Raw genomic sequence first — 26,202 nt, 5'->3', positions numbered from 1 at the left:
GAGGGGGGGCGGTAGAGGGAGTAGAGGGAGAAGGGGAGCTCAGTCTGGGAAGGCCTCTCGGAGGAGGTGAGTTTTAAGTAGGGTTCTGAAGAGGGGAAGAGAATCAGTTTGGCGGAGGTGAGGAGGGAGGACGTTCCGGGACCGCGGGAGGACGTGGGCCAGGGGTCGACGGCGGGATAGGCTCCCATGACCTCTGACTCCTAAGCCCGGGCTACTGAGGCACGCTGTTAAGCACGTACTATGCACGGCCTCCCAGGAGGCCCCACCTCCATCTGCAGTCGTTCCGGTCGTGGATCCAGAGAGTTTTCTCCGGGAAAATCCAGAAAGGTTCTCCCACCGCCCTGGTGTTTTTTGAGGAGTTTCCACTGGTGGTTGGTGGCCTGCCACTCGCTAGCCGCTGGCCAAGCTGGGAATGGAATGGGTAAGCAGCGTCGCTCAGTGGAAAGAGCCCGGGCTTGGGAGTCAGAGGTCACGGGTTCGACTCCCGGATCTGCCACTTGTCAGCCGTGTGACCGTGGGCAAGTCACTTAACTTCTCTGTGTCTCCGTTCCCTCATCTGTAAAATGGGGATGAAGACTGTGAGCGTCACCTGGGACAACCTGATTATCCTGTATCTCCCCCAGTGCTTAGAACAGTGCTCTGCACATAGTAAGCGCATAACAAATACCAACATTATTATTATAAGTGTGGCTCAGTGGAAAGAGCCTGGGCTTGGGAGTCAGAGGTCACGGGTTCGACTCCCGGCTCTGCCACTTGTCAGCTGTGTGACCGTGGGCAAGTCGCTTCACTTCTCCGTGCCTCAGTTCCCTCATCTGTAAAATGGGGATTTACTGTGAGCCTCACGTGGGACAACCTGATGACCCTGTATCTCCCCCGGCGCTTAGAACAGTGCTCTGCACATAGTAAGTGCTTAACAAATACGAACATTATTAGGCAACTAGTTTTACCACTATAAGCACTATTTCAATTACTATTTGCAACTACTCTTTCTAAATATGAGTAAAATCACTATCACTCTCATAAATACCCTCAGTATTACTCGTTCACTGTCTACAACTAATAGAAGCAAGAGGGTCTCGTGGGAGTCAGACGGGCCTGAGTCCTGATCCCGGCTCCGCCACCTGCCTGCTGTGCGCGACCTCGGGCAAACCACTTCTCTGTTCCTCAGCTACCTCACCTGTAAAATGGGGATGAAAACTGTGAGTCCCATCTGGGACGGGGGGGCTCGTATCGACGCCAGCGCTCAGAACGGTGCCTGACCCGTAGCTTAATAGACACCATGATCATTTACGACGTCTGCTCCCGTCGAGTGCCCGGAGAGGTCGAGCGGAGACAAAGCGTCGGAGTCCTGAGCGTTTATTTCCGAGGGCGGCTGGATGGCATAGCCGCCTCTGAGAACGTGGGGACGGCCGCCTTCCTACGGCGGGGAAAGAGCCCTTTGTCAGCGTCGAACGTGGCTCCCGTCTCCAGCTACCGCCCGCGTGGCCAGAGCTGGCCCTCAGACTCTAAGACGCTCCTCCTCGGGGCTCAGGTGCGAGGGGGCACATCTGAGCGGCGGTCAGGCCTCCCCTTCCCTAGAAATAAAAACCCCTCTCCCGTGCCTGCGGTCCCCCCACGACGGGCCAGGGCCGCCCCTAATTCAGATGAACAGATTGCGGCCGAGCTCCGGGGCAGCCGTCTTCCCCTCCTTGGTGAATCCGTCGATCGGCAGGCCCTTGATCTTCCGGAGCCATGAGATTCGGCGGGCCCTGTCCGGGTCCGCCGGGCCCTTGGGCATCATGGCCTGGAAGCTGGCCAGCTGGGAATCCCGGAGCTCCTCCTTCTCCCTGACGGTGAGCAGACGGAAGCCGCCGTCGACGCGGTAGGGGTCGGGCACGGTGAAGCGCGGCCTCTCCTTGGGGAGCGGGGCCGTCCCCCACGGGGTCCCGATGACCATGTGCTCGGGCTGGATGGCCCGGAGGCCAATGAGGCGGCCGATCAGACGCGCCTCGCCGTCCCTGGGGATGCCGACCCGCCCGAGCGGGCTGGGCTCGGCTCTCCTGGGGACGTTCTTCAGGCTGCCGCAGGACCTGGACCTCACGAGCACGGGCTCGGGGATGTGAGAGCGAACGTCGGGGCCCTGCAGGGAGTGCTTCACGTCGGGTCGCAGCTTCTGGATCTCAAATGGCATCGTGATCTTCTTCAACCCCCAGGTGAGGCTGATGTCCTCGGCCCGGCCCTCCGGGTCCCGCGGCTCGGGGGGCGGCGGGCCCCTGAAGGACGGCACCTTCCCGGGTCGGCCCCGGGGGAGGACGGCCGGCTCCCAGGCGCTCCGGACGTGGTCTCGGCCCAGCGCCTGGCTCCTGGCCTCGCTGGCCCCGTGGGCCCGCTGCAGGGCGCCGACCGTCAGGAGGAGCTGGTCCGGAGACACGGGCGGCCACGGGCCCCGTGTCTTTCCTCGCCGGAGAATCGCCTCGGCCGCCTCCACCGCTGGAAAGCGATAGGCTTCCGAGCCTGGTTTTCAAAAGAAGAAGGAGAATCAGAGGGATTGGGGTATTCGTTCGGAGCTCCCTGTGTATCCGGCCTCGGGCTCGGCGCTGGAGTACGTGGATACGAGCCGATCGGGTCGGGACCCACACGGTCTAAGTAGGAGAACGTGTATCGAATCCCCCTGAGGGAACTGAGGCCCAGAGTTAAGCGACCCGCCCGAGGTCACGCAGTAGACGAGTGGCGGAGCTGGGACTAGAATTCAGGTCTACCGACTCACAGCCCCGTTCTCTTTCCGCTCTTTCCGAGTGAGGGGAAAGCAAAAATCTCCCAGGTGTCTACAAAACATACGTTATCGTCCACAGGGAGCGAATAGAGGCTGGACGCTCCTCCGCTCGGACAAGCCTTCCCGCCTTCTACCGAGCCCAAGTGAAGATAGATAAGTCATCCCCGGGATAAACCACTTACGGTCCTAGAACATTTCGGTCCCTGCTCTTTATATATTTATTTATTTGTTTGGCATTTCATGAGCACTCACTATACACCAGGCACTGTTCTAAGCACCGGGGTAGGGACGAAGGAATCAGGTTGGACACAGTCCACGTCCCACCTGGGGCTCCCAGGTTTAATCGCCGATTTACAGATGAGGGAACTGAGGCACAGAGAAGTGACTTGCCCAAGGTCACACAGCAGACGAGCGACAGAGCCGGGTTTAGAACCCGGGCCCTTCTGACTCCCAAGGCTGTACTCTATCCAGTAGGCCACGCCGCTTCTCTTCGGCTCATCAGCTCAACTCGGGCGAAAGGACGTATATACTGACCCTGTGGTACGGTACTCTCCCAAACGCTCGGTCGGGCGCTCTGCGCACAGTGAGGGCTCAATAAATGCCACCGATCGATTAATTGACGGATCGGTCAGAGGGACGGTTCTGAGAGCGGCCGGACTTTCTGAGGGGTACCTGCGGGAGGCGATCGGCTCCTTGAGGAGAGAGGCAGGTGCAGGAAGGGAGCGGAGCGCTTCCTGGGAAAGTACTTTGCCTTGACTTGAATTTCTTCCGAAACTCTGCGCGAGGTGGGCTTCGTCTGCTTTTGACTCGGAGCCCCCTCGGGAAGAGAAGCCTGCTTGGGGGAATTGAAGGTTTTGGGTTTCCCGCTCTTGGTCATGATTTTCTGTTGGTCATTAGTGTAATCCCATTGCATGTTCTCAAACTGGAACATCAGGATGTTGCTGTCCGTGTTGATCACCATCCTAAGGCCAAAGAAACCCTTCAAAGTCGCCCCGCCAGGCCAGCTCACCCCCACCCTAGGCCAGGCAAGCCTCTTCGCCGCTCAGGACGACCTCCCTCTAGGCTAGAAGCTCCTTGTGGGCAGGGAGTCTACCAAACTCGCTCGCCGTGGCCTCTCCCAATCAACCAATCGGTCGTAAGTACCGAGCGCTTACTATGTGCAGAACACTATACTCAGCACTTGGGAGAGTACGACATAATAATAATAATAACAATAAGCACCGTTCTAAGCGCTGCGATAGATACAAGGCAATCAGGTTGTCCCACGCGGGGCTCACAGTCTTAATCCCCGTTTTCCAGATGAGGTAACTGAGGCTCAGAGAAGCGAAGCGACTTTGGTAGCCAAAGTCACCCAGCTCATAGGTGGTGGAGCCGGGATTAGAACCCAAGACCTCTGACTCCCAAGTCGAGGCTCTTGCCACTAAACCATGCTCTGATCCAGAAGGGCTGGCGGCCAAAAGCGGACAAAGAGGGGGCAGAGAGAAGGGGAGAGAATGAAGATGGGGAGAGGGGGAGGGCAAAGAGCGGAGGGAAAAAGGAGACAAATCAGAGGAAGAGAATAAAACGGTGGCATTTGTTAAGCACTTACTGTGTGCAAAACACTGTTCTAAGCGCTGGGGGATACAAGGTGATCACGTTGTCCCACGTGGGGCTCACAGTTTTAATCCCCATTTTACAGATGAGGTAACTGAGGCACAGAGAAGTTAAGTGACTTGCCCCAAGTCGCACAACTGGCAAGCGGCGGAGCCGGGATTAGAACCCACAACCTCTGACTCCTAAGCCCTGGCCCTTTCCACTGAGCCACGCTGCTTCTAGAGAAGGAAAGAGTAAAGAAGGGGAAACCCTCCCAAGCGCTTGGTACAGTTCTCTGCACAGTTGTGCTCAACGAGAAAGGAAAGGGAGAGGTGGGAAAGGGGGAAGGAACAAGGTGGGAGAGGGGAAGGTAGGTCTGGAGAGAACTTAGAAGCGCCTCCGTCTTCTCACGCGCTGAGCCCCCCGCCCAGGCCCAAACTGGGGGGCTCCCTCCGGAGCAGAGGGGCTCCCAGACCTAGATTTTTGGGGCCCTGCTGACCCAGCCAGCACCGGTGGGAAAGGGCCCACGAGAAAGCGTCGAGGCGGAGGAAGACACGGGGCTCCCTTTCAGCCACCCAGCTGGAAATGGGGTTCCGTGAGCCCCAACAGAGGACTCCGGAGAGGGGGAGGGAAAACCAGTACCCCAAAATCCACGGCCCTTCAGGGTATAGTGGGACGTCCGGTCACATCCATCACGGGGACCCCATCTGGCCGTTATTCTTGTATTGACGCTCCGCCGTGCCCGCCCCCAAGCACCCCATCTGCAAAACCTGCCTCTTTCAGGGGGAGCGGGAAGTCACCGGGGTTCCGTCTCTGCCCGAGCGTGTGACCCCCTTGACCCCGGGGCCGACTCCGCGCACGAGGAGAACTGTCCCAAACGAAACGCCATTCCGGTCGGCCCCGCCGGCTCCGGCCCCCACCCACCTGTTGCCTTCGATGTAGAAGGAGTTGGCAGGGTCGCCCCGGCTGTTGACTCTCATGATCTTCAGGCAGGCTCCGGTCAAGAAGTTAAAAATACGGATTTTCCCATCGGCGCAGCCGCTGATGACCCGGAGGTAGAGGAAAGCCACGTGGAGCACCTCCCTGCATTCATTCAATAGTATTTATTGAGCGCTTACTATGTACAGAGCACTGTACTAAGCACCTGGAGTGTACAGTTGAGCAACAGAGAGAGACAATCCCGGCCCAGTAACGGATGCAGCGAGCACAGTGACGGCAGGAAATGACTCTCGCCCGGAAAGCGGCTATATCGCCTCCACGGAAAGTGCCCAGCTGAGATGCCGGCAGCCCCCATCCCAACCGACCCCTCCACCCCACCCCCACGCCACCAGACTCGGGGAGGCCACCCCCTGCCTGGGACCTGCCCGAAGCAGCGTGACCGAGTGGATAGATCACGGGCCGCACGTCAGAAGGACCTGGGTTCTAATCCCCGTCCACCCCCTGTCTGCTGAGAGACCTTGGGGAAGTCACTTCCCTCCTCTGCCCCTCGGCTACCTCATCTGTAATATGGGGATGGAGACTATGAGACCCACCTGGGACGTGGACTGTGTCCAACCCGATTACCGCATATCTACCCCAGCCTGGCACGTAGTGAGCGCTTTTCAAATAGCATAAAAAGAAAAAATATATATATATACGTTTTGACCCGAGCAAGGGTCTTGAGCCCAGGGTCCTCTCCCAAGCACTGGGAGAGAGACAGCCCAATGTTTGGCACATAGTAAGTGCTTAACGTTTATTACTTCGATGATTACTATGATTATAAACACTTCTGCCATCCCACAGCTCAGGTTTTCTCTTCACCCCACAGCCCAAAGAGGATTCCCATTCCAAGAGAGGGAATGGTTTGGCCACAGAACTGGGCCAATAGGGGTTTCTCCTATTCTCCATCTGGCTTGGGGGGGGGGGTGTGTCACCTCTATCCTGGGTCACCTGACCCACCCCCCCAGGGTCACCGGCCTGTCCCGCCGCCTTTGCCAAGGGCCCAGCCGCCACCCACCTTGGATGCTTGAAAGCCGTCAAGCATCGCTGGTGTTTTCCCACCATGCTCCACCCCAAAACGTAGCCGTCCATGCTTCCCGACAGGAGATGCCACCGGTCAAAGCAGAGGCACTTCACTGATCCTTCGTGACCGTTCAGAGTCTGGAAAATAAAACAGTCATGCTTCGTCCGCACTTCCCCTCCTCTTCTTTTTTCTTAAATGCGTTTTATCGCTTTATATTTATGTCTGCCTCCCCATTTCGACTGCAAGCTCGTTGTGAGGAGGGAACGTTTCTACCCGCTCCGTTGAATTGTACTCTCTCAAGGGCTTTAGTGCAGTGCTTTGCACACAGTGAGCGCTCAATAAATACGATTGAATGAACGAATGGATATCGCCTCCCACTTCCTCTATTTGCCCTTCCTTCTGCGTCGCCTCTTACTTGGCTCTGCACCCCTGAAGCACTTGGATATTTATCTCACTCCCAATCCAAAAGCGTTTCGGTACCTAACCTTATTCTCTGCTGCTTTCCCTACCTGTAATTTATTTTAATGTCTTTCTCCCCCTTTTGGCCATAAGTTCCTAGTGGAAGGGATCTTGCCTTCCATCCCTATTGTCCTGTATTCTCCCAAGCGTTCAGTTCGGTGCCCGGCACACAGTAAGCGCTCAATAAATACCATCGATTGATTGATTCGGAGCCAGTCTTTAACGGGACTTTGCCCAGAGCCTGACTGTATGAAGCCACCGGCTGCAACAATCAAATCGCTCACTGGCCATGATTTACGGACATGGAGGAGATTCCAGTTTTAGAGATCACCTACCCCGGGCAAATCGAATGAAACGAAGCCGTAGGGCTGGAAGGGCGCCGTGTCTGCGGATGTGACTCTGGCCTTGGAGAGGATCGTGTGTCTGCCCGACAGAGGGTATTTTGGTCCCAGGAGTTCTGACGTCCTTCCCCTCCCCTCCCTTGCCCTACCGGGGCTGCAGGGGCATCGGGGGGGCTGCTTAGACCTTCAGCACCCCAGTTCTGGGTTGCCCAAGCGGTCCCCAGATCTGGACTTGGCTTCGGGATCGGTAACGCTTCCTCTTCCTCCTCCAAGCCCGCAGCCGCCAGCGTATCCGAGGACCAAAGGTCTTTTAGACTGAGAGGTGGGACCAGAGGCCAGGAAGCCCACCCTTTGGGCCGCGGGTTGTTGGCGGGGGCGGGGGGTCTCCCATCCCTCGGGCCAGGGGTTGTGGGTGGGGGCGTTCTCCGCGGGAACAGGGGAGACAACATCTCCTAACTCCCGGATCCTTAGTGGAGAAGGGATGGGAATTCACAAATCCTCACTCGGAAGAGTACACTATAACGGAGTCGGTAGACAAATTCCCTGCAAGCCCGCGCCCTCGGACCCGGAGAAAGCCTCAGCCCAGACGTGGAGCCGGGGCCGTGTCTTGACGATACCTTGACCAGGGTGTCGGAGTCGAAGTGCCACACGCTGACCTGTCCCTGTTCGCCGCCGCTGACGATGTAGGTGTCGTTGATTCTGGTGCACAGAATGGGATCTTTGTGTTTGAAGGTTCTCAGGCACTTCCCGCTGATTATGTCCCACACTGAGGGGAGACGGAGGGGAAATCCAAGCTCAGGTCTGCCCCTTCCACTCTCTCCTCCTCTTCCATCCCGTGGAGAGCCCCCGCGGGGATCCACGGGGCACCAAAAAACTCCAGGGGAGAGGTGGCCTTCCCAGACTAAGCCCCCCTTTTCCTCAGATCCCCTTCCCCTCCCCATCGCCCCGACTCGCTCCCTTTGCTCTCCTCCACCGTCCCCGCCCCACAGCACTTGTGTATATATGTACATATCTATAATTCTATTGATTTCTATTAATGCCTATTTACTTATTTTGATGTGTCTATATCTATAATTTAATTTATTTATATTGATGCTATTGATGTCTGTTTACTCGTTTCAATGTCTTTCTCCCCCCTTCTGTACTGTGAGCCCCATATGGGCAGGGATTGCCTCTCTTTGTTGCTGAATTGTGCTTTCCAAGCACTTATTACAGTGCTCTGCACATAGTAAGCACTCAATAAATACCAATGAATGAATGAATGAATGAATGGCATTCATGGGCTGAGGCCAAACCGGTGACCGACGTCACTTCTTATTCCCACCCAGGCTTTTTCCTCAGGTCAATGCGCTGAGAGATTTAAAGCCCCTCACGGTACAGGATCTTGTATCTACCCCACACTTAGACTGTGAGCATATTGTGGACAGGGAATGTGACTGTTCATTGTTGCGTTGTACTCTCCCAAGCACTTAGTACAGTGCTCTGCACACAGTAATCACCCAATAAAGATGACTGAATGAACTTAACACAGTGCTTGGCACATATTATTATTCCTATTAATGTCTGTCTCCCCTCCAAGCTCCTTAAGGGCAGGGAACGTCTCTGCCAATTCTGTGGTATTGTACTCTCCCCGAGCACTTAGTACAGTGCTCGGCACATAGTAAGTGCTCAGTAAATAGGATGGCTTGATTGATTCATCCGTTCAATTGTATTTTTTGAGCATTTACCACGTTCAAAGCGCTGTACTAAGCTCTTATTGATAATAGGTTCTTCGTAAATACCACGATTATTTTTACTGTTATTATTAATGCCAACCATTATGATCAAGAAGTGCCAAGGGAGCAGCAAGGTGTAGCGGAAAGAGGACAGACCTGGAAGTCAGGGAACCTGGATTCTAATGCCACTTCTGACACTTTGCCGGCTGTGTAACCTTAAGCAAGTCACTTAACTTCTCTGGGCTTCGGTTTCCTCATCTGTAAAATGTGGACTCAATACCTCACCTCCCTCCTACTTAGTCTGTGAGCCCCATGTGGGACAGTGATGGAGAATAATTTTGATATTTATTCAGCACTCATTATGTGCCGGGCACTCTACTAAGTGCTGGAATGGTTACAAGCAAATCAGGTTAGACGCAGTCATTGTCCCACGTGGGGCTCGCGGTCTTAATCCCTATCTGACAGATGAGGTAACTGAGGCACAGGGAAGTGAGGCGACTTCCCCAAGGCCACACAGCAGACAAGCGGCAGAGCCGGGATGAGAACCCGTGATCTTCTACCTCCCAGGTCCGTGCTCTATCCACTACACCGTGCTGCTTCCCGCAGGGGGAGGGTGGCGGAACCGGGATCAGGACCCGGGCCTCCAGGCTTCCAGCCCTGTGCTCTGTCCATTAGGCCACCCTGCCTTCCCGCAGAAGAGGTCCGAGTTGTCATATCCTGACCTTTCACCTGGCAGTCCTTTGATCCCGAAGCCAGTCTGTTTTCGAATAAATCCAAGGAAGTGATGGTTCCCGTGTGACCGTTAAAGATTCTAGTACAGGAACCAGTGACCATACTCCAGCACCTGGAGAATTAAAACCAACAGAAAATATTACATCTGTGATGGTCAGTTCCTCGGACTACCAGTAACGAGTAATCGGCACCCGATAAGCGCTTAACAAATACCATTATTATTATTATTATCATAATTATTACTAAGAGCCGCTTGGAAATCAGCACTCCGGCCAAGGCTTCATTCATTCATTCAATCGTATCTAAAATGGGCTAAAATGTGTGCAGAACACTGTACTAGGCGCTTGGGAGAGTGCAATACAACAATGAACGGTCACATTCCCTGCCCACCACGATTTTATAGTCCAGAGGCGGGGAGAGACACATCAGTACACATATATAAAATTGCAGGTATAAGAAAGTTATAGATATGATAAATGCAATTGCAGATATAATAAATAAAGTGACAGATATAATAAGTGAAATTACAGATATAATAAATCACAGATACAGTGAAAAATTACAGCTTTAATAATAATAAAATTACAGGTATGGTCAATAAAATTAGAGACAATAAATAAAATTGCAGATATAATAAATTAAATTGCAGATATCATAATAAAGAATTACAGATGTATCAATCAAAGAAAAGTCCACATTACAGGTTCACTGACCTAATACTCAAGTCGTAACTCCCACTCAGGACAAATGAGTCCTTCTCGCTGAGGATGAGGGCTCTGATGCTACCGGCGTGGCCTCGGAACACGGGTGGCGTCTCCTTCATCTGGAAGACGTCCAGCAGCCTGATCTTCCGATCCGTGGACCCCAAGGCCACCAGCTCTCCGCCGCAGTAGTGAATCACCCTGTTCTGCTCCCACCTGAGGCATCGAGGTAGGAGCGTGAGACGGCCTGCCTGGTTCAAGTCGGTCGGTAAACCGTGATGACGGACAGGATATTAGAACAATACAACAGAAGACACGTCCCCCGCCCTCAACTAGCCGACGGTCCAGAGGGGAAGGCGGACGTTAATATAAGCAAATAAAATGACGGATAAGGACGTCAAGTGCCGTGGGGCCGGGAAGGGGGATGAATGAAGGGAGCATGTCAGGGAGGCGCAGAAGGGGTGGGGGAAGAGGAGAAGAGGGCTTAGTCAGAGAAGACCTCTTGGAGGAGACGGGCCTTGGATGAGGCTTTGAAGCTGCGCTGGGGCTTCTGGAACTTTTAGCCCTAGAAATAGAGGTTATGGATTGGGAAATCCCGACAGATTCAATGCGCACCCTTCAAGTTCTTAACCTGGGAGTCTAAGTGGTCCAGGAACACCACCGGACTCCATCCTTCAAGGTGGGGGCCCAGTCACTGATCCCTTGTGGGATCGAGCAAGCTCCCAGGTCCTCCAGGACCTATATTGATGGACCGATCGATCGGCAGCTTGGCCACACAAGTTGCCCGGTAATTTTGCACTCAGTTGGCCATCGTGCGTGTTTTCACTCTGCATTTTGGCTCCGGCATTTTGACACCATCATTGGCCTCATTAGTAGCTATGGAAATACTAGCAGCGTGGCTCAGTGGAAAGAGCCTGGGTTTCGGAGTCAGAGATCATGAGTTCTACTCCCAGCTCTGCCACTTGTCAGTTGTGAGACTGTGGGCAAGTCACTTCACTTCTCTGTGCCTCAGTTACCTCATCCTTAAAATGGGGATAAACTGTGAGCCTCACGTGGGACAACCTGATTACCCTGTATCTACCCCAGCACTTAGAACAGTGCTCTGCACATAGTAAGCGCTTAACAAATGCTAACGTTATTATTATTAAATACACAGGGAAAGTAACGGATAAAGCGCCTGCCCTCAAGGAACTTACGAAGGAGATGGGCAGATGCAAACGGCCAAATATATAATAAGTAGAGCCAGACTAGAAATGTCAAAATGAGGGAATGAGGGAACCTTCTTTCAGAGAAGGGAACCCACTGGGGAGATGGCACACTGCGAGATGGGAAGGAATGGTTGTGAGCAAGTGCTCGTCAAAGGAACGGGTGAGCACTACAGCACGAGTTTTTGTTAATATGCAAGAAGGTGACCCTCCGTGTTATAGTAGAAATAGACACTAAAGACAGATGTTGGCTGCTTTATCAGACACGCTCGAGGGAACGAGGGTATTCCTGGAGCTCTCTGCAAGGATCTGGTCCGATCTAGTTTGGATAATACTTGGGCTTTTTCTGGTTTTTCGGTAAAGTCGTTTACATATATATAAATGTCATCATGACCAGGGACTCAGAGGTATTTATTGAGCACTTACTGTGTCTAGAGCACTGTTTTAAGTGCTTGGCAGAGTAATAATAATAATAATGTGGGTATTTGTTAAGCGCTTACTATGTGCCGAGTACTGTTCTGAGCGCTGGGATAGATACAGGGTAATCAGGTTGTCCCACACGAGGCTCACAGTCTTCATCCCCATTTTACAGATGAAGGAACTGAAGCATCGAGAAGTAAAGTGCCTTGCCCAAAGCCACACAGCTGACTGGTGGTAGAGCCGAGTACAGTACAACAGAGTAGGTAAGTACATTTCCTGCCCACAACAAGCTTATGGTCTAGAGGGGGAGACAGACATTACTCATGCCTAAATAATGACAATCATTATTATAAATAATTTATGCTATGTGGTTTATAGATAGGGGCATAAATGTGTAGATTATATCAGATTAGAGTATGCAAAGTTTTAGCACTGAAAGGTGCTAGACACAGTCTGTCATTATCACAGTCTCTATCTATCTATAATAATAATATTGGTATTTGTTAAGCGCCTACTATGTGCAGAGCACTGTTCTAAGCACTGGAGTATACAGGGTAATCAGGTTGTCCCACATGAGGCTCACAGTCTTCATCCCCATTTTACAGATGAGGGAACTGAGGCACAGAAAAGTGAAGTGACTTGCCCACAGTCACACAGCTGACAAGTTGCAGATCCAGGATTAGAACCCATGACCTCTGACTCCCAAGTCCCTGCTCTTTCCACTGAGCCACGCTGCTTCCCATGCTTCCATATCTATCTAATGTATGTAAGCTCTTTGTGGGCCGGGAATGTCACTGTTCATTGTTGTACTATCCCAAGCGATTAGTACGGTCTTCTGCACACAGTAAGCGCTCAATATAAATACCACTGATTGATTGATTGATTGCCAGGGAGCAAAGGAGATGCTTATCATCCCTAATCTACTCTTCTCCCTCTGGGCAGTGTTGCTTCACAAAGTTGGCGATGAAAATGAGAGGGGGCCGGGGCGGTTACTGAGACACTCCCCGAAGCGCTTGCGGCAGACTTGGCTCCACTTCCCACCAGACTGAAATCCCTGCCAAGCTCCGGGGTCGGGGGACGGCGGGGGAGAGATTTGCAGAGCTCCTCCCCACCATCCCAACCCCTCCACCGTGGCCGGCCACGTTCGTCATGCCGGAGGGAGCAGAGAAGACCCGTGTTAGGATCAGGTCTGTGGCCTGGGAGCAGGCGGAGACCGGGCCAGTTAAACCGCGTGAGTTTCTGAAGGCCCGGAAGTCCCGGGGTCGACAGCGCCCAGAGGACGGACGTACACGTCGGTCAAGATGCGAACGTTGTACGTGCCACAGAAGACGTTCCTCTCTTCCATCGGGATCATTTCTGTCTCCTGCCCGTAATAGGCCGCCTCCAGACCGTACTCGTTCTAGAAAAGAAAACAGTGGGCATCGAGAAAAGGCTCCCGGGCTTCGTTTGACCCACCTAGCCAGAGCCCTTCCTGGGCAATTCGGAGGAGGCAGTGACCCGCCTTCAGTCCCACGGATGGGGCCCCGGGGAATGGAGTTGAGAGCAACATTTTGGAATCTGGAATGGATTTGGGATCTCCACGGTGGAGCCTCCCAGGATGCCGTGCTCTTCTTCGGCAGCACCTTCATTGGCCTCATTTTTAGTACGTATGGAGCACAGACTGCTGGAACGGGAGCTTGGAAATACACAACGAAAGTAAGAGATAAAGCGCCTGCCCTCCAGGAACTTCCGAGGCAGATGGGCAGACGCAAATGGCCAAGTATATAACAAGAAGAGCCAGACTAGATATGATTAAACAAAATCAAAGGGCAGCAATTAACCAAATGAATTATGAATGAGCAAACATATACGTGTGCTAAGATGACGGTGGGATGACCGGATTGGTGGGCTGGGGTTTAATCAAGGAATTGTCCCAGAGGAAGAGGCTTTTTAAGAGGATTTGCAGGTGGGAGGGGATGTGGCTTGGTGCATTTGCAGGGGAGGATCAACAGTTGGTAGAATCGCAGATGTGAAACCGTTAGGTTAAGGTAGAAGAATCACAGCCTGGCGAAAAGGGCACGGGCCTGGGCGTCAGAGGACCCAGGTTCTAATCCCGCTCTGCTGCATGTCTGGGGAAGTCGCTTCACTTCTCTGTGCCTCAGTTACCTCGTGTATAAAATGCAGATTAAGTCTGTGAGTCCCAAGTGGGATACGGATCGGGTCCAATCTGATTATCTTGTATCTGCCTTAGCACTTAGTACAGTGCCCAGCACATAGTAAGTGCTTGACAAATACCATAAACAATAAATTACAGTTTGTGAGGTGTGAGAGGGTGACTTGGGGAGGTGAGGGAGAAGAGAGAGGAGAGGAAAGGGTGAGGCAGCTGGTGGAGACTCTCGAAACCCACAAGTTAAGAGTTCTGAAGAGGTCTGAGACTCAAACAACACCCACCTTGGTTCGAAATTTCCATTTGTGACCTTTGAATTTGATGATCTCCCCATCTTCAGTGACCTTGGGCACCGGAATGAGGTGCCAGCTGGCATAGGATGGATTTATTCCCCGAGGATAGGATCCCTGCAGGCGGAAAACCAAAGAGTATGGGCCAGGGACTCAGAGGACGTGGGTTCTAATCCCAGCTCCTCCATAGTAATAATAATAACTGTAGTATTTATTAAATGCTTACTAAGTGCCAAGAACTGCTCTAAGCGCTGGGGTAGATTCAAGGTAATCAGGTTGTCCCGCGTGGGGCTCACGGTTGAGGTAACTGGGGCACAGAGAAGTCAAGTGACTCGCCCAAGGCCGCACAGCGGACAAGTGGCGGAGCCAACGTCAGAACCCATGACCTTCCGCCTCCCAGGCCCGTGCTCTAGCCTCTACGCCATGCTCCATCTGTCTGCCGTGTGTCCCAGGGCAAGTCACTTCACTTTTCTGTGCTTCAGTTACCTCATCTGTAAAATGGGGATCAAGACCGTATCTACCCCAGCGCTTAGAACAGTGCTTGGCACATAGTAAGTGCTTAACAAATACCATAATATTAATAATAGTGGGGGACTAAGCACCGCGGAGAGTACGGCCCGTAGGCATTTCATTTGCAGCAACTCTTCCAATACCTGCAGCATGACAATCAAATCCTGAAGGGACTTCTGGGTCACGTGGTCCCGTTTGACTTGTCTGGCCAGCATGGCCCAGTGGCGGCTAACGTAGAAACATTTATTCAAGGAGCTTGGGTCCAGAAGGCCTAAGCGAAGACAAAGCAAATCAACTCTCCCCAGAGAAGCTATATCTTCCCCAACGCTTAGAACGGAGCTCGACGCCCTAGTAAGCGCTTAACCGCTGTTGTTATCATTAGTATCATCATCGTTATCAGTATTATCTTTCCAAAAGCCCGGAGAGGTCCTTACCTAAGATGTACTTGGAGAGATGGATGGGCAGGTAGCGGATAAAATCCTTGTACCGGAAAAATCCGGTTGACGACCAGCGAGAGGCGGTTCTTTTGGTGAAAGCCGGAAGGACCTTGGTCTTGGTTGCCATTTCATTCTCCGACGGCAGAACGGGCTCCCCGCAGAGGACCTTCTCCTCATTTAACCTCGAACTCAGCGTCTCCACCCTGGACTGGGTTTCTGGAGTTTCGAAAGAGATATCGTGACCGGAGGCCCCCGGCATGGCTTTTTCCACGCCGAAGCCCATTTGCCAGTGATGTGATGCCCGTGGAGTAGAGGCAGGCCTGGCCTCAGACAGTAGGCTAGTGAGGCCATTGCCTGGGGGCCCGCCGAGGGGAATGGGCCGGGGCCGTGGGGTGGTTATAGTCGATAGATCACGGGCCTGGGTTCTAATCCCGGCTCCTCCGCGTGCCTGCTGTGTGACCTTAGGCAGGTCACTTCCCTTCTCTGGTCCTCAGAGCCCTCATCTGGAAAATGGGGATTAAGAGTGTGAGCCTCATGTGGGACAGGGACTGTGTCCAACCTGATTAGTTTATATCTGCCCCAGTGCTTAGAACAGTGCTTGGCATATAGCAAGCACTTAACAATTACTGTTATTATTAGTATTGGATTTGAGAGCTCCCAGTACCTTGAAATTGGTATCTGGTGACCGGGGAACTGCAAAGACACCGGAGCAAGGGGTCAGAGATTGGACCCCAGATTGAGGGCTCTCCAGATTGGACCCAATATGACTTCAATACATTCTTCCAGACTGTGAGCTCCTTATGGGCAGGGAACGGGCCTACCAACTCTGTGGGATTGTACTCTTCCAAGAGCTTAGTACAGTGCTCTGCACAGAGCGAGTGCTCAATCAATACCAATGATTGATTCTGATCGGGCAATGGGATGACATAATGACACCGTACGTAATGGCGGAGGGGACAGCGAATTATTTTCCCCGTGGCAGGGTACCAAAGATCGAAAGCCGACCTCCGGTAGAGGCGTTGGCGAGAAGGGAGGAAAGGAAAGGAGAGTTGGCTTTAGGAAGACAGTTTGGGATCTCCACGTTTACATACGTATCCTTATACTCTATTTCCCCTATCTCTGGCCTGGAATGCCCTCCCTCCTCACATCCACCAAACTAGCACACTTCCGCAGCTTCAAAGCCCTCCTGAAAGCTCACCTCCTCCAGGAGGCCTTCTCGGACTGAGCCCCCCTTTTCCTCCGCTCCTCCTCCCCTCCCCATCGCCCCGACTCCTTCCCTCTGCTCTACCCTCCTCCCCGCCCCACAGCACTGTGTATATATGTACATATTTATTATCCTATTTATTTTATTAATGATGCGTATATGCCTATAATTCTATTCATTTATATTGATGCTATTGATGCCTGTTTACTTGTTTTGATGTCTGTCTCCCCCTTTCTAGACTGTGAGACAGTTGTTGGGTAGCAGTTGTCTCCATTTGTTGCTGAATTGTACTTTCTAAGCACCTAGTACAGTGCTCTGCCCGCAATAAGCGCTCAATAAATACAATTGAATAAATGAATGAATAATTTATTTTAATGTCTGTCTCCCCTTCCTGTCTGTAATCTTTTTGTGGACAGGGACTTCCAAGTCTTCGAACTCTATCCCTTTCCATTTTCCCAAGCGCTTAGTGTGGAATAAGCACTCATTAAATAGAATAAGCGCTCAATAAATATCACTGACGGATGGATCGATCCACATCTCTGTTACCGAGTATCTTTCCGGGACTACACCGGGAATGGAGGAGCGTCTGAACGCCCGGCATAATTTGGGCAAAGAATCGGAGTGGAAATTCCCGAGCAGTCCCACAAGGGACTGGGATATTCCTTGTGTGACCTCCCAAGGTGGTGGATGAAGGAGCTGCTGCATATTACTCGTTTCAGTTCACACTAAGCATTTAACAATCATTATTATTGGTTATTATTATTATTATCATCATCGTTATCTTCATCGCCAACTTACCAGGGTGTTTTATATCCGCCTCTTGGAAGATGTACTGAAGGAATGCTTGCTTCTCAGGGGAGACGGCGGAAGGAATGATCTGGGTTTCGGGGAAGGAAACCGAAGAGCTACTGGAAGACGACAAATTCTTTCTTCTCTCGGGGATTAATTTAATCTCACGTTTGGAGGTGTCAACTGGTACGTCGGCTGTGCGCTCTGAAAGAATCGGAGAGCTGTCAAGGATAAGGCGATGACTGATGGTGATGAACGAACGGCCTGGTTAAATCGATCATTTTTAGCAGTTTATCCTTTTTCCGAAGCATGGAACCCTAGCGGAATCCTATCCCTAGCCTACCCTTAAGTCCTAACGCTGGCAATCAAACAATCAATAGTATTTATCAATCAATCAGTTGGTGGTATTCATTGAGTGCTTACCCTGTGCTGAATGCCTGGGAGAGTACAAATATTGAGCGCTTTACTCTGTGCAGAGGACCATACTAAGCGCTTGAGAAAGTACAATACAACAGGGTTAGCAGACGCAATATCTGCCCACAACGAGTTTACAGTCTTAAAAAATGCTGAACGAGAACCATTATTACTATTATTAATATATTAATAGTATATACATTTATATTATAATATAATATATGGTTTAATTAATATAGACACTAAGCTCATTTTGGGCAGGGAAAGTGCCTGCCTGCTAATTCTGTTGCGTTGTACTCTCCCAAGTGCTTAGTACAGTGCTCTGCACTTAGCAAGTGTTCAATAAACACGATTGATTGAATGTAATGAACTTGAACTGCCAGGAAAGGATCTACTTAGAGGTGACTCGGAGGCAGGAGGAAATGGGAGATTGCAGAGAAGGGAAGAGGTCGAGGCGAGCATTAGGGTTGATTTGGAAAAGAGTCGCATGAAGATGGTAGTGTAAACTCATTGTGGGAAAGGAACGAGTCTAGCACTCTCTTATATTGTACTTTCCCAAGCGCTTAGTACAGTGCTCTGCACACGGTAAACCCTTAATAATAATTGATTGACGGATTGGTACTTGACGACATGAGTTTTCCAAGGCAGGGAGTATAAAATGATCCGAACCCCAACTCTCCCTCTAAATCCAGCCTTCCCCGGGGACACTCGACTTAGAAATTTTTGCTGCTGGTCAGTTAGGAGAGCTTCCTCCCAGAAAACCTTGAGTGAGGCTGTACTCCTGTGTTTAAAGAGCAGCAATTAACAATAATAATTTGTTGTCAAGGAGCCCATTGTAAAATCTACTAGAGTTCAGAGAGGACAACTGAGCCATTGTTCGCCCTCAGAAAAGCCTAAATAAAGAGCAGACTGTTGCTTTAGCGTGGCCCCTATTTTAGGTTCCTTGTTTCACGAAGTAAGACCTTGGCAGAAAGTCGGACCTGGGAGTCAAAGGGGCTGCGTTCTAATCCCATGCTCTATCATTCATTCATTCATTCAATCGTATTTATTAAGCGCTTACTGTGTGCAGAGCACTGTACTAAGCGCTTGGCAAAGTACAATACAGCTGTAAACGGTGACATTCACTGTCGACAGTGAGCTCACCGGCTAGGCCACGCCGTTCTCAGCACGTAGTGTATCGTGCTTAGTAAAGCGCTCGGGGGACAAGGCCAAAGAGTGAGAGCCTCAAGACGATAGGGGCCCCGAAAGACTTCCACCGCCACGTAAAGGACATCGGACGCGAAGGCAGACGTCTCCTCCGGTCCCTACCTGCTCTTGCCTTCTGCTCCGGGTCCACCAGCCTGGCCTGGTCCCTCAGCAGAGAGGCAGCGAAATTCAAGAGAGCCGGGCCGCACATCTGCAGAAGACAGATGGTGAAGTTGGCTTTGGTCCAGTAGGACTGCCGAGCGAACCACTTCCAGGTCGCCAGCTTCACGACCTCCAGCTTCTCCTTCTTCGGCTCGTGGCCCAGCCGGGAGCCGCGGACCTCCTCCTCCAGCCTGGGGCCCAGGTAGGCCCGGGCGTGCAGGAAGTCCTTCCCCTGCGAGGGGCCCAGGAGCGTCCACAAGGAGGTCAGCAGCTCGGGGCTCTTCAGCCGTTGGAAGATGCCACTCAGGAACTTCCTCCGGTGCCCTTCGGAGGACCTCTGGAACCACTCCTGGGTGACGAAGACTTTCCGGGCCAGCACGCACGACTGGCACTTCTCGCACACGGGCACCAGGTCGGTTTTCTTTCCGCAACGGAGGCCCGGGGCCAGGCTGAGCCGGAATTCCAGTCTCTCCGTGTCCAGGAAGGGCTCTTTCATGGTCTCGAGCGGGGCCGGTGGCTCTCCCGGAAGGTGAACCCCTGGAAGCCAGAGCCGTAAAAGTCAACGCCGTGAGCGTGGTCGCCTCCGGGCCAGGTGGGACTCTGCCATCCGTGGCGGTAGCCGCTGGGTCTCCTCGGGGGCACCGGATGTAGAATCCTCTTTATTGTTCTGAGTTCCTAGGAGACCTGAGCCTACCGTAAAACTCTTAGAACCTACCTGCTGGTGGCTGCTGAATATCTCGGTATAGCCGCGCAGAAGGTTTGGCCAACCGGGGTTCTGACCCCGGCTCTGCCCGGGGCCTACCGTCCGACCGTGGGCAAGTCACTTTACTCCTGTGCCTCACTTGCCTCGTCTCTAAAATGGGGATTCGATGCCCGTACCCCGTGCCCCCAGTTTAGATCACAAGCCCTGGGTGGGACGGAGACTGTGACCGGCTTGAAGGTCTTTTATCTGCCCCACTGCTTAACATCAGGATTGGCAAGGAGGAACCCTTTACAAAGCACCTCTATTATTAGTAGCAATAGCAGTGGGCCTTATAATAATAATAATTATAGTATTGGTTAAGCGCTTACTAAGAGCCAGGCACTGTATTAAGCGCCGGGGTGGATACATTCACTCATTCAATTCATTCACTAGTATTTATTGAGTACTTACTGCGTGCAGAGCACTGGACTAAGAGCTTGGAAAGTATAATTCAGCAATAAAGAGAGACAACTCCTGCCCACAACAAGCTTACAGTCTAGAAGAGGGGAGACAGACATGAAAGCAAGTAAACAGGCATCAATCGCATCAATATAAATTAAGTAGAGTTATAGATATAGACGCATCAAAATAAGTAAACGGGCATTACTGTAAAGAAATAGAATTATAGATATGGATATATATTCACAAGTGCGGTGGGGTGGGGAAGGGGGTAGAGCAAAGGGAGAGAGTCGGGGAGATGGGGAGGGGAGGGGGAGCTGAGGAAAAGGTGGTTTTAGTCTGGGAAGGCCTCCTGGAGGAGGTGAGCCTTCAGTAGGGCTTCGAAGGGGGCGAATGTGATTGGTGGATTTGAGGAGGGAGGGCCTTCCAGGCCAGGGTAGGACCAGGTGGGCCAGGGGTCGACGGCGGGACAGGCGAGAAAGAGGCACAGTGAGAAGGTAAGCACCAGAGGAGCGGAGTGTGTGGGCTGGGATGTGGGACAGAAGGGAGGTGGAGTAGGAGGAGCCAAGGTGATGGAGAGCTTTGAAGCCACTAGTGAGGATACAAGCAAGTCAGGTTGAACTCCGTCCTTGTTTTATGTGGGGCTTCTCAATCTTCATTTTACAGATGAGATAACTGAGGCCCAGAAAAGTGAAGCGGCTTGTCCAAGGTGGAGCCCGTATTAGAAAGACACTGGCTTCCACCCCGGATCCATCATCATGAGGAATTCTGCCCCTACTGCGGAGATCAGATCTAGATCAAGGATCAGTAGCCCGTGACTCCGGAGCAGGGCTTTAAACTGAAAAGCCCCACTCCCAGCACAACCCTCACCCCACAGTTCTGCACCCAGAATAGGACTGAAGCCACGTCCTACCTGAAAGCTGGAGTAGATGCCTTGGGATCCCCTGGCACCATAAGGCCACCGGAACAGAGGCGCAGAGAAATGAAGTGACTCGCCCAACGTCACACAGCAGACAAGTGGCGGAGCCAGGATTAGATCTCATGACCTTCTGACTCCCAGGTCCTTCTTCTATCCACTACATCACGATCACATCTACCAACTCTGTTGTACGCCCTCCCAAGCGCTTCGTACAGTGCTCTGCACATGGTAAGTGCTCAGGAAGTACCACCGATTGACTAACTGATGTAAATCTGATGATCTATAGGTCTGTGCTATATCATTTTCTAATTTTAAATCAACCTTGGTCCTGAAGGTGCATTTACTGTCTTGGCACTGATAAATACCATCGATCGACAGATTGCTCCATTGGCCGGTCACCAAGGGCGGATTCACGAGGGGCGTGCCTGATCTGGGCGGCCTACACTGGCAATGCCTGTCTCTCCCATTCGACTGTTGGCACCGAAAGGACAGTAACTCTGTCTTTTCCTTCTGCTGTGGTTTTTGACCTCCTTGAGCAGTAGTCTGCATGTGGGAGGAGCTCAATAAATACCCCTGGATAAGTCACTGGTTTTTCCCATGGTAATTTCTTGGTAATTTTTTATGACTCCAGCAACAAAAATGTCTGGAAAACCCCGGGGTAAAGGACTGATGGTATCGACGCCTGCCTACTTTTTTGTTTTGTTCTGTTGTCTGTCTCCCCCTTCTAGACTATGAGCCCTTTGTTGGGTAGGGATTGTCTCTATCTGTTCCAAGCACTTAGTACAGTGCTCTGCACACAGTAAGCGCTCAGTAAATATGATTGAATGAATGAATGACTGCAATTTCAGGCTAATTCTTGGCACTGGTTTTAAGTCAGAAGCAAAGCCCAGTGACCTTTCTCTCAACAACAAGTCCAGCTAAAGGTCAGCCTGAGCTGGGCTGAGCTTCTCCCTAAGCACATCGCTTCACCTAATCCAAATGAGGCACTGCGTAGGAAAGAAAGGAATCTCCTGGATCGGCCTTCTGACTCAGGAGCCTCCGGGGGCCTAGTGGAAAGAGCTTTAATCTGGCAGCCAAAGGACCCGGGTTCTAATCCCCGTTCCGCCACTTGTCTGCTCTGTGTGACTTTAGACAAGTCATTTCACTTCTGTGTGCCTCATTTACCTTGTCTGTAAAATGGGTTTTAAATCCTTTCCCCCTCCCTCCACCCTCCTACTTAGACTGTGAGCTCCACGTGGAACAGGGATGGCATCCAACCTGATTGTCTTGTATTTTCCACAGTGCTTGGCACATAGTAAGCACCATAATTGTTATTATTATCTGGATCAGAAAGGGAAGCCAGCAGTTCCTGCTTCCCCTCATAGAAATCCCCAGTATTCTAGGATCTCAAAAATTCTATCCAGTGTTTTGGTAACTGGGAACTGTCCTGTATTGAGCCCATTCAAATGCCAGGTCGAAATCAGGAGAAGCAAACAAAGACTTGGGTAAAATCCATGCATTTGGGTTACAAGTTGGTAGATAATAATAATGTTAGCCTTATAATAATGTTAGCCTTTGTTAAGCGCTTACTATGTGCATAGCAATGTTCTAAGCGCTGGAGTAGACGCAGGGGAATCAGGTTATCCCACGTGGAGCTCACAGTCTTAATCCCCATTTTACAGATGAGGTAACTGAGACACAGAGAAGTTAAGTGACTTGCCCACAGTCACACAGCTGACAAGTGGCAGAGCCGGGATTCGAACCCATGACCGTAGATGTGCTCGTGCACTGCAACTGTTTAAGAGTCAGTTGGTCAATAGTATTTATTGAGCGCTAGTGGTTGGGAGAGTACAATAAAACAATAAATGGACACATTTCCTGCCCATAACCAGCTCACAGTCTAGAAGGGGGCCAGCCACACTAATCATCCCCAGCCGAACAAAGAAGGCCCCATTGTTTAAGACTGCAGTTTGAGCTTGAAAAAGACACAGGTAGAAACCAACATTTTTGCTCCTTCCTCCCTTCACAGGACAAAATTTACCTTTTCATTCATGTGTTCAATCGTATTTATTGAACACTTACTGTTTTCTTCTTCCCCGCCTTACACATACATGTCCACAAACATTCTTTTCTCTCTTTCTCTCTCCTTCCCTCTCTTCCTCTCCAGGGCCGTAGCTCTGGTTAACTCCCCTGGATCCTGAAGAGACTCTCCTGTCGTTCTCGACCGCCCCTTCTCCTCCCCCATCCGTTTCCCAGTTTCACTTCTCAGTCTTCCATCTTCCCCCTTTAATCCCTTTCTCGAGCAGCGGTGGCTCAGCAGACATCTCAGACCTGGTCCTCTGGTTCTTCCAGTGCCCTAGCCCGGCCTCAGACCATCATCCCGATCAAACCCACCGATCGGGTCCACTCCCCCACCGTGGTCTCCGTCAAAGATCGGGGCATTAGGGGACAGAGAGATGGTAGCTGGAGGACTGAGGGCCGCTCATCTGAGCGGGCTTCTCTGCGGTCGAGCCCGAGAGCCGGGGACCACCCCAGGCCCGCGGCTCTTGATTGGGCCAGCAGAAACGTAGAAGAGAGGAAGGCACGGAGCCCACCACAGACCACACTGGAGGCCCAGCAGAGAATAACAATTTATTGCCGCTTCAATTCAATAATTATTGATGATAATTATGGCATTTGTTAAACACTTACTATGTGCCAAGCACTGGGATAGATCAGTCCCTAACCCACACAGGTCTCAAAGCCCGAGACTGAGGGAGGGCGGGTGTCGAATGCCCATTGTAAAGATGAGGAAACTGAAGCACAGAGAAGTTACGTGACTTGCCCGACGTCACGCAGCCGGGAAAATGGCGGAGCCGGGATTAGAACTGCTCTGATCCTTCAAGCCCCCAAGGTCCCCGAAGGGCATTTTGAATCTTAATGATCACCAGATCCTGAAGAGGTAGATGAGGAGAGGGGCTGTAGTAGGCCCCAGAGACTCATGAGTGAATAGCGGGACAGCGGTGGGAGGGGGATGTGAGCTTGGGCCCCCATCCTGCCCCTCCCCAAAGTTAGCGGAGATTTAGAGCGATGAAACCCGAAGATCATTTTGCTGAGCCTGTATGCCCAGCCCCATAGCAATTTCGGGATCTTAAAAACCACCCGTGATCTATAATAGCAACTGCATTTGTGAAGCACTTATTATGTGCCGAGCACTGGGAGAGAAACAAGAAAGATCAGATGCAGCTCCTATACCACATGGGATCCCAACTTAAGAGGGAGGGAGTGCAGGTATTACGTCCCTATTTTACAGATGAGGAAAGCGAGGCCCAGAGAAGTGAAGTGAATTGCCCAAGGCCATCCAGCAAGTCGGCGGCAGAGCCAGGATTAGAACCCAGGTCCTCTGATTACCAGGCCCGTGCATTTGCCACTAGACTGCACTGCTTCCCTTCCCTGTCGCCTTCTTTTACTGAAGTCTGATATTTCTAGAAGATCACCCGCCGCCCTCCCCCCCTACACTTCCAAAGCCCTTGGGGCACCGCCCAAAAGATCTGCCCCGGGTTTGTCCCCGCTCCCCTGACTGGCCCAAGGGCAGGAGTTGGATCGCAGACCATTTTTGTGTGTGTGTGTGGTATTTGTTAAGTGCTTGCTATGTTTCAAGTCTGCTCTAAGCGCTGGGGTAGATACTAGATAATCAGGTCAGATGCTATCCCTGTCCCATATAGGACTCACAGTCTAAGAAGGAGGGAGGAGGATTCGATTCCCATTCTACAGATGAGGTAACTGAGGCCCAGAGAAGTGAAACGGCTTGCCCACAGTTACGTGCCAGGCGAATGGTGGATGCAAGATAAGAACTCAGATCCTCTGACTCCCAGGCCCCGGGCTCTACCCACCAGGCCACGCTGCTTCCCTTAACCGAGCTGATCCGAGGGGGAGGGAGGGGCCGGGGGAGAGGCCACGCTCTCCGGCCCGTCTGCGGTCGGCTCCACGATCCTGACCGAGTTCTCTTTCTTGGACAGCCAGAAGGCGGGGAAGACGGGCTCGGCGAACTTGCAGCTGAACCTGTGGAGGAGCGTCATGGAGTCGGACGAGACGCCGTAGAAGGAGAGGGTCTCCCCGGGATAGTTGAGGTAGACGCCGAGTCTGGGGAAGGGGCCGGCTTGCAGGGGCAGCTCCGCGTCGCTGTGCCAGGCGGAGAACTCTCGGCCGCCCCAGTGGAGGCTCCAGGAGAAGTTGTTCCCGGAGATGCAGCTGTTGCTCTCCGTCCCCTTACGGTCGATGCTGCGGTAGGTCACCCCCACGTAGGTGCCGGCCCCGGAAACCTCCACCTCGAAATAGTAGCGGTGCAGGTAGAGGCTCTGCTTGGCCAGCACCTGGCGCCAGTGCTCGAACCGGTCCGGGTGGTCGGGGTAAGCGTGCTCCCAGGGGGTCGTGTTGGTCACCCGGCGGTTCTCCTCCAGCAGCCGCAGGTACCGGTGGGCCGTGTCGGGGTCGAACGAGATCGAGTAGGCGTCTGGGGAGAGAGCGGGGGCAGGCGGGGATGGAGAGAGGGACGGCGGCTCGTGGCCCTGTCCTTGGTGGGCAGGAGGAGGGACAGTACGGGCGGAGGGGTGGCCCGTTGGCCAAATTGAAGGTCGCCCGCTTTCCGCACCAGCTCAGCTCAGAGTGGGCGGCCCTCAGTCCCCTGCTCTGGGCTCTCTTCTTCTGGGTTTCCTTCCTCTGGGCTTTCTTCCCGCCAGGCTTCCTTCCCTCAGGCTTCTTTCTTCCCAGACCTCCTTTCCCTGGCTTCTTTCCTTCAAGTTTCCTTGCTCCCGGGCTTCCATACCCCTGGGCTTCCTTCCTCCTGGACTCCTTTCCCCTGGGCTTCCTTCCCCCCGGCTTCCTTCCTCCTGGGCTTCCTTCCCCTGGCCTTCCTTCTCACTGAACTTCCTTTCCCCCGGGGCTTCCTTCCCCCATCTTTCTTCTCACTAAGTTTCCCCCGCCCCCCACCCCTTCTGGGGTTCCTTCCTCCTAGGTTTTCTTCCTCTTGGGTTTCCTTCCCCTCGCCTTCCTTCCTCTCAAGCTTCTTTATCCTCCCAGACTTCCTTTCCCTGGATTTCCATATTGTCATCATATTTGTTAACCACTTACCCTGTGTCAAACACTGTT

The 26,202-nt window shown here is 52.3% G+C and overlaps 2 protein-coding genes across 2 annotated transcripts in view; both read right to left on the bottom strand.

Annotated features, from left to right (window-relative positions):
• Positions 1-1,339: 1,339 nt before the first annotated feature.
• On the bottom strand, positions 1,340-20,097 carry CDRT1 (CMT1A duplicated region transcript 1). Its single transcript, XM_029079905.2, has 13 exons — positions 18,998-20,097; positions 17,285-17,479; positions 15,280-15,498; positions 14,989-15,116; positions 14,330-14,452; positions 13,189-13,298; positions 10,287-10,490; positions 9,564-9,685; positions 7,744-7,892; positions 6,321-6,463; positions 5,249-5,407; positions 3,425-3,714; positions 1,340-2,493 (listed from the first exon to the last, which is right to left on the bottom strand). Exons 1-13 carry the CDS (start codon positions 19,530-19,532, stop codon positions 1,640-1,642), a joined length of 3,231 nt encoding a protein of 1,076 aa, XP_028935738.1. The 5' UTR covers positions 19,533-20,097; the 3' UTR covers positions 1,340-1,639.
• Positions 20,098-24,787: 4,690 nt separating this feature from the next.
• The window catches only part of LOC103170075 (meteorin-like protein), a 91,169-nt gene continuing 89,754 nt past the window's right edge, over positions 24,788-26,202 (bottom strand). The window contains exon 9 of the mRNA XM_029079782.2: positions 24,788-25,567. Coding sequence (XP_028935615.1) covers positions 24,966-25,567 — 602 coding nt within the window. The 3' untranslated portion in view covers positions 24,788-24,965. The remainder of the gene's footprint in view (positions 25,568-26,202) is intronic.

The sequence above is a fragment of the Ornithorhynchus anatinus genome, chromosome 15 (genome assembly GCF_004115215.2).
Source record: "Ornithorhynchus anatinus isolate Pmale09 chromosome 15, mOrnAna1.pri.v4, whole genome shotgun sequence".
NCBI classification, from domain to species: Eukaryota; Metazoa; Chordata; class Mammalia; order Monotremata; family Ornithorhynchidae; genus Ornithorhynchus; species Ornithorhynchus anatinus.
Note: the sequence above shows the minus strand (reverse complement) of the source record. Positions and strands in the feature narration are given on the sequence as shown.